At 44.3% G+C, this 8,848-nt stretch overlaps 1 protein-coding gene across 1 annotated transcript in view; it reads right to left on the bottom strand.

Annotated features, from left to right (window-relative positions):
• Nucleotides 1–8,848, bottom strand: part of MOCOS (molybdenum cofactor sulfurase) — a 102,203-nt gene that overhangs the window by 42,085 nt on the left and 51,270 nt on the right. Inside the window, exons 7-8 of the mRNA XM_082194796.1 lie at nt 6,846–6,962; nt 461–916 (exon numbers count right to left, since the gene is read on the bottom strand). Of these exons, the coding sequence (XP_082050922.1) occupies nt 461–916; nt 6,846–6,962 (573 nt within the window). The remainder of the gene's footprint in view (nt 1–460; nt 917–6,845; nt 6,963–8,848) is intronic.

Genomic DNA, 8,848 nt, shown 5'->3' with positions numbered 1-8,848 from the left:
TATCTGATCTGAACAGAGAAGGCCAAAAACATTTTGATGCATTAGAAGAAAATCCTAATGATGTGCTTCTTCTGCCCCTTGATGGATGGATATACACATACACTAAATAACCAACAATTTAATACCAGTTAATGGTATTCCTAAAATTGGCACAGGAGGCTCATTGTCTCTGTCTACATGAAGGTGAAGCGGCTCTGGCCCTGGATGCCTTTGTGAGCTAAAAATTGCATGTGTGTATGCACATGCACATGCGCGCACACACATATACATATAAAACATCTATGCAGATCTAGATCTAGATATATACACACCCATCCCAATGTATGCATACGCGCGCGCACACACACACACACACAATATACATATAGATATGGAGATATACATATATATAGAGAGAGAGATAAAACATCAACACGCCTGAAAAAATGTGAATCTTTTAAATATCACTAAAAGCATTTACCTCAAATGCAGCACATGATTTGATTGGGTAGAGATAAATGTTGGTGACAGTGACTGGCCTTCTACCACTTGGCATGTCTTCTGCTGGGTTCCCAAAAACCTCAGTCACGTCTCTTTCTGAATGTCTCTTGGCTGGCTGTAGATTGACCGGCATGTTCACTGAAGTGGAAGAGGTACTAAGTCCAGAGTCCCCAGTGCTCTTGTTTGGAGGCAGCTTATTTGCACTGTTGTTATCACAGGTGTGACCATTCTCCCTGGGAGACGCTACCAGTTCTGAAATAGTCTGTCTTGGAGATGGAATATTAACCATGTTGCAGCCAATGAGTCTGGTGGTTATAATGAACTTTAGAAAGGCTTGTGCATCTTCAAATGTAGACATATAGCCAAATGAGATTCTCACAGACCCAGTGGGACGTCCATCAACCACATCTATGTCATCACCACAGACATGCCCAGCCTAGATGGGGGGGGGGGGAGAGAGAGAGATAGAAGGAATGATAAACATTTTGTATATGCTATCAAAATGTAACGTACTGTATTTTACAGCAATAAGATTTTGTAAAAATGCAGAATGTCCCCCCCTCCCGCAAGGCTTCGTTTTGGAGAGAGAAGTAATCTTGATTTTTATTCCTTGTGCCAAGTTTGGTTATTCACAACCCCAAACCTTTGGAATGACCTTACTTGAGAGACCCACCTTGATCTGCCTTTACTGAGTTTTAGGTTTCTGTAAAATTGAACCCATTCCACCGGGCACTTGGAAAGGTTTACTTTTAAGTATGCTGCTGCAGTTCCCAATTTTAAAAGGAGTATTTATTTTAATTTTAGGATGTTGTTTTTCCCCTTCTTATGCTTTATATGGAGGAACGTGTAGCTACGCTCCAAAGAATTAGAGAGCTGGAGCTCTTCTTGGAAGCAACAGAGCACACCGTCTCCACCAAGGAGGAGACAGGGGACTCCCCTGAGAAGGAGTCTAGTTCACCAACACAGGAGCCAGATATATGGAGAAACGTGACTCAAAGAAGTAGGAGGCCCAGGGTTCACTCTGATTGCTTAGAAATACACAATCGCTTTGAGGTCCTCTCCCCTAGCATGGAAGACGAAGAGCAGACTCCATTTGAGGATCTCTCCCTCATTACAGTCGATCAGGTATATGAAGACGAGCAGCAAAGTCAGTCCTCAGGGAATGTGCAGGCGACCTTGGAACGGACAGCTCACGGAAGAACCCCGACCAAACCCAAGAGGAGGCGTGTAGTGGTGATAGGGGATTCCCTACTGAGGGGGACAGAAGCAGTGATCTGTGGGCCTGACAAGATGTCTCGGGAAGTGTGCTGTCTCCCCGGGGCTAAGATCCAAGATGTAACTGAACGACTGCAAGGAATCATAAAACCCACTGACAAATACCCCTTCCTCTTGGTTCATGTGGGAACCAATGACACTGCAAGCAATAGCCTCCAGAAGATCAAAAGAGACTACGAGGCTCTCGGCAGGAAATTGAAGCAACTAAATGCACAAATTGTCATCTCATCTGTCCTCCCAGTTGAACGACGTGGCCCAGGGAGAGAGGGGAAAATAGTGGAAGTGAACAGCTGGCTTCGCAAATGGTGTAAACAGGAACGGTTTGGATTCTTAGATCACGGACTGCAGTTTCTTGAAGATGGACTTCTGGCAAGTGATGGGCTGCACCTCACAACGGTTGGGAGAAATGTTTTTGCCAAAAATCTCAGAAACCTCATCAGGAGGGCTTTAAACTGACTAATGTGGGGGAGGGAGACAGTGCTCCTGAAGGTAGGAGTCTATCAATTAATGAAGATGATCATCCAAATGTCATAGACCAAATGGAGCAAACAGCACGCGGACCTAGTGGTGGGAGGAAAAAATCCTTAAATAAGAGACACGGGGGAATGATTAATGGACTTCAGTGTCTGTACACTAATGCGCAAAGCATGGGAAATAAACAAGATGAGCTTGAGCTCTTGGTACAGCAAACTAAATATGACATAATAGGCATCACTGAAACCTGGTGGGATAAGTCCCATGATTGGAATGTAATAATGGGGGGATACAATCTATTTCAGAGAAACAGACCAGACAAGAAAGGAGGAGGAGTGGCGTTATATGTCAGGGATGTGTATACCTGTGAAGAGATCCAAGATTTAGATCCTCAAAGCCAAAGTGAGAGCATTTGGGTCAAAATTAAGGGAGAGAAGAATAACAGAGACCTCATTGTGGGAGTTTACTATAGATCCCCAAGCCAAACGGAGGACATAGATGATGCCTTCCTGGAACAGATGGCCAAGCATGCAAAAGGAAGGGAGATAGTAGTAATGGGGGACTTCAATTACCCGGATATGTGTTGGATGTCAAACTCAGCCAAGAGCATAAGGTCAAACAGATTCCTCACTGGCCTTGCAGACAACTTCATTGTCCAGAAAGTGGGAGAAGCAACAAGAGGAACAGCCATTTTAGATCTGGTCCTAACCAATGTTGATGACCTGGTTAGTGGGGTAGAAGTGGAAGGATCATTAGGCGCGAGTGATCATGCTCTTCTGAAGTTTACTATACAGCGGAAAGGAGCAGCCAAGCATACTAGGACTCAATTTCTTGACTTTAAGAAAGCCGACTTCATAAAACTTAGGGAAGTGCTGGGTGAGATCCCATGGACAACAATACTAAAAGGAAAGGGAGTTCATGATGGCTGGGAGTTTGTTAAGAGGGAGATACTAAAAGCACAACGTCAGGCAATACCAATGAGACGGAAACATGGAAGGTGCCTAAAGAAGCCAGGGTGGCTATCTAAAGAACTTTTAACTGAATTAAGATTAAAAAAGGATGTGTACAAAAAATGGAAAAGGGGGGAAACCACCAAAGAGGAATTCAAACAAATAGCCAGCACGTGTAGACACAAAGTCAGAAAAGCTAAAGCACAGAATGAACTCAGGCTTGCTAGAGAGGTTAAAAGCAACAAAAAAGGCTTTTATGGGTATGTTCGTAGCAAAAGGAAGAACAAAGAAACAATGGGGTCACTCAGAGGAGAAGATGGTGAAATGCAAACAGGGGACACAGAAAGGGCTGAACTACTCAATGCCTTCTTTGCCTCAGTCTTCTCCGATAAAGAAAACAATGCCCGACCTGAAGAATTTGGAGCAAATGATTCAGCAAAGGAAACACAGCCCAGAATAACTAAGGAGATAGTACAAGAATATTTGGCTAGTTTAGATGTATTCAAGTCTCCAGGGCCAGATGAACTGCATCCAAGAGTATTAAAAGAACTGGCAGATGTGATCTCAGAACCACTGGCAGTCATCTTTGAGAATTCCTGGAGAACAGGCGAAGTCCCGGCAGACTGGAGGAGGGCAAATGTTGTCCCTATTTTCAAAAAGGGGAAAAGAGAGGACCCAAATAATTACCGCCCAGTCAGTCTGACATCAATAGCAGGGAAGATTCTGGAGCAGATCATTAAGCAAACAGTCTGTGAGCACCTACAAAGGAATGCTGTGATCACCAATAGTCACCATGGATTTCTGAAGAATAAGTCATGTCAGACTAACCTGATCTCGTTTTTTGACAGAATTACAAGCCTGGTAGATGAAGGGAACGCAGTGGATGTAGCCTACCTTGATTTCAGCAAGGCATTTGACAAGGTGCCCCATGATATTCTTGTAAAGAAGCTGGTAAAATGCGGTCTTGACTATGCTACCACTCAGTGGATTTGTAACTGGCTGACTGACCGAACCCAAAGGGTGCTCATCAATGGTTCCTCTTCATCCTGGAGAAGAGTGACTAGTGGGGTGCCACAGGGTTCTGTCTTGGGCCCGGTCTTATTCAACATCTTTATCAACGACTTGGATGATGGACTCAAGGGCATCCTGATCAAATTTGCAGATGACACCAAACTGGGAGGGGTGGCTAACACCCCAGAGGACAGGATCACACTTCAAAACGACCTTGACAGATTAGAGAACTGGGCAAAAATAAACAAGATGAATTTTAACAGGGAGAAATGTAAAGTATTGCACTTGGGCAAAAAAAATGAGAGGCACAAATACAAGATGGGTGACACCTGGCTTGAGAGCAGTACATGTGAAAAGGATCTAGGAGTCTTGGTTGACCACAAACTTGACATGAGCCAACAGTGTGACGCGGCAGCTAAAAAAGCCAATGCAATTCTGGGCTGCATCAATAGGAGTATAGCATCTAGATCAAGGGAAGTAATAGTGCCACTGTATTCTGCTCTGGTCAGACCACACCTGGAGTACTGTGTCCAGTTCTGGGCACCACAATTCAAGAAGGACACTGACAAACTGGAACGTGTCCAGAGGAGGGCAACCAAAATGGTCAAAGGCCTGGAAACGATGCCTTATGAGGAACGGCTAAGGGAGCTGGGCATGTTTAGCTTGGAGAAGAGGAGGTTAAGGGGTGATATGATAGCCATGTTCAAATATATAAAAGGATGTCACATAGAGGAGGGAGAAAGGTTGTTTTCTGCTGCTCCGGAGAAGCGGACACGGAGCAATGGATCCAAACTACAAGAAAGAAGATTCCACCTAAACATTAGGAAGAACTTCCTGACAGTAAGAGCTGTTCGACAGTGGAATTTGCTGCCAAGGAGTGTGGTGGAGTCTCCTACTTTGGAGGTCTTTAAGCAGAGGCTTGACAACCGTATGTCAGGAGTGCTCTGATGGTGTTTCCTGCTTGGCAGGGGGTTGGACTCGATGGCCCTTGTGGTCTCTTCCAACTCTATGATTCTATGATTCTATATATTGCCTTTAGGCACATAGTAAAATATGCATTCTATTTATACATTTTGCAAACAAGTCTCTATCGCTGCTCTCCCTTGGTTTTATAAACATCTGAAACTGCCACATATGAAGTCTGGATTCTGGGTATCATTCTGTGTACTCTGACTGACAGCACATCTCCAAGATTTCCCATTGAAGATACAATGACTGAACATGGGACTTTATTCATGCAAAGCAAAAACACTTTGTGCTTCACCGCTGAGCTCTGGTCCTGTTTTCATTATTCATTCCATTAAAATGCAGCTTTATAGTTACTATGTCTTTTCACTAAGCTAATATGTACAACACGCTAGGGCTGTTTGTTTGCATTTGACAAATAAACTAGGAGAGTAAAATGGCACACATGGCAAAGGACATGCGGCTTTACTAAATTTTGAAGTCCCTTAAAATGGCAGCTGATGTGTGAAGGTTGTCCTTGCTCCACAACAGGATACAGAGGAAAGCCGCCACCCACTCAGCAAGTTAAGGGTGATAAAGGCTTTGATTGCCCTGATAAACACATGAGCTTGCCGTACAAACAGGCTGGGGGAGCCCTGGCTTGTGCATCCTCCCACCTGCAGGACTTCTACCTTCAGCGTGTGGCTGTGTGTGTGGCATCCACCAGTGGCATGTGACAGCCAGAAAGTTAGCCAGGAAGGAAAGTGGCTGAAAAGTGTTCCCCAGCCCTGTTGTACAATTTCATGGCCAGAGGACTTTCAAAAAAGAAAAGTATATGAGAGGAAGAAGGTAGGCTGAGAAGAGATTACACTGAATACTGTAAGGACCCCGAAAAAGGTAAACTACTCTCATATCTCTACGTACAGGTGCTCTGCAACAATCACAATAACCAAAAAGGATTTTTGTTACAGAAATAATTTTTGCAGAATCTTGCCCACAGTTTATTTCGAGAGTGTGATCGGGATTTGCTCTTACGTATTTGAGATCAAACCTCTCCATTCTGAAGGAAATCAGCCCTGAGTGCTCACTGGAAGGACAGATTGTGAAGCTGAGGCTCCAGTACTTTGGCCACCTCATGAGAAGAGAAGACTCCCTGGAAAAGACCCTGATGTTGGGAAAGATGGAGGGCACAAGGAGAAGGGGACGACAGAGGACAAGATGGTGAGACAGTGTTCTCAAAGCTACCAGCATGAGTTTGACCAAACTGCGGGAGGCAGTGGAAGACAGGAGGGCCTGGCGTGCTCTGGTCCAGGGGGTCACAAAGAGGCAGACACGACTAAACGACTCAACAACAACAACAAAATTTGAGATCTAATAATACATCAGAGCAAGTATTGTACCTGTGTCCAGTTTAGTGCTGACTCATAATTCTTTAAAACGGCAACACTGTGCGCACCTCCACTGAAGTGACTGAGGCTCACTTCCAAAAAGGACTGCAATGCACAGAAACTAGCTGATGGAATTTCCTTTTCGTTTGAGAATATTGGACAGTGTTGGAGCCTGTGAAAGACTGAAGACTTCACTTGGGAGCACCTAAATAAAACCATAATGCTGGACTTGGCAGGACTTGCTAGGATACATTGGGAAACGGTAACATTAAATTGCACCCCTAAGTAGCGTAGCTGGTAGCATGAATGGACACATACTGACCTGCAAGTTCTTTTTGATGTCATTATTGCTGATCCCCAAATGCTGCTGACAAGCTCCAGTATTACAGAAACAGCCTGTGCGAATGTGTATGTTGTACAACCCAGCCAACTTGTCTACCTTGTAGGTTCAGCAAAGAAAGAAAGATTCTCAACATAAAGATATCAGTTTGCTATCAATTAAAGCTAATAATTTAGCTGCTTTAGATTTTATGCATGTTCATTCTAATGCAACGTGAGATTCCCCCCCCCCCAATATCACCTTTGCATACTAAAAGAGACTTTTCATTAAAATATACCATGATGTAATCCTCATTTTATAACTTAACAATGTACATATGCCATGGCAGCTACCAGACTGGAATGAAGACACATATTTGTCCCCTGTGCTTTTTTTCTAAAAAAATGTTTAGGGGTACTTTTCCGTACTCATATTGAAATACAGCCACTCAATGAGGCCAGACTTAGATTCACAAAATGTTTAGGGGTATGCGAACCCCTGCGTCCCCCCAGAAAAAAAGCCCTGCTTGTCCCTACATTGCAGTTTCTCTCACAAACTCTTTTTGACTTGATATCTCAGTCTCGATTTCTGATTTGAACCCAGAATACTCCGGTTTTCCTTTTTCCTCCTCTCCATGTCTCAGAGAACAATTAAAAGTGGTTTGTGTGTGTAGGTGCAAAAACAAAGTCCTGTTTATAGTGAAAATAAAATTCCTGCACCAAATGAAGGAAATGGTGAAACTGGCATATAAAGTCCTTCCTATAATTTTGAAGGAAAGGGTCAGTTTAACGCAACACTTCAGCAGCCAGCCATTTTAAAAGAAACATATGGAGTGCTTACTCTTTTATTGTAAATGGAGCCTAATAGGATTTACTCTCAGGTATGTACCTGATCATTCTTATGGTTTCCATTATTATTACCCACTTCCTCCCCTGGCAGGGACTCAAGACAGCTTACAGCTAAAATGTTATTTCACTCCATTTGTCTGTTGAAGGTGCTGTACACAATCTCTTCCCTCACACAGTTTTTCTTTACAACAATCCTGTGAAGTAGGTTAGGCTGAGAGGTTGTAATTGACTTGACCAATGTTGATGTGTATATTGCGTATATGTGTGTGGCAAGAACAAATGCAGGAGAAGCTTCCTAATGTAGAATAGGTAAAGGTAAAGGTACCCCTGCCCGAACGGGCCAGTCTTGACAGACTCTGGGGTTTGCGCGCCCATCTCACATCTATAGGCCGGGGGCCAGCGCTGTCCGCAGACACTTCCGGGTCACGTGGCCAGCGTGACAAAGCTGCATCTGGCGAGCCAGCACAGCACACGGAACGCCGTTTACCTTCCCGCTGGTAAGCGGTACCTATTTATCTACTTGCCCCCGGGGGTGCTTTCGAACTGCTAGGTGGGCAGGCGCTGGGACCGAGCAGCGGGAGCGCACCCCGCCGCGGGGATTCGAACCGCCGACCTTTCGATCGGCAAGCCCTAGGCATTGAGGCTTTAGCCCACAGCGCCACCCGCGTCCCACTGTAGAATAGGATATCCCTAATTTCTTCAGAGAAATGTCGGAGGATATGCTAGTATTTTCAGGTTTTCTAGAATATAAGAGTTGCTAAATGCATCCATTAGTTGTCCTTTGATCATATGTCTGAGCCAAGAGAGCAGTTTTCCACCTAGTTAACTGTCTGCAGGAGACAAATCATTTCAACACCTAGTCGGATTTGATTAAATACACTGCAAATGCACTTTGCCAGGCTGTAATGACAAAACGCCATTCTGATATCAGATCCATTTTAGTAGTGCAGAACAACACAATCCAACCCTTGTGCCTTGGGAACTTGTGCTAAGATACTCGCTGCATAACAGTGAAGATGACACAGGCCAAAGGAATAACTGAACTGGAGGCATCAGCAGAATCTTTTCCCTCATCATCTGGTTTGTATTCTGTTCCCCCAGTCCATCAAGTTCTTCTGCCTGCTTGGAATCTTAACTGCTAAATCAATGGGGGGAAAT

The sequence above is a fragment of the Podarcis vaucheri genome, assembly GCF_965113315.1.
Source record: "Podarcis vaucheri genome assembly, chromosome: 13".
Taxonomy (NCBI): Eukaryota; Metazoa; Chordata; class Lepidosauria; order Squamata; family Lacertidae; genus Podarcis; species Podarcis vaucheri.
This window is presented reverse-complemented; position numbering and strand designations above follow the sequence as displayed.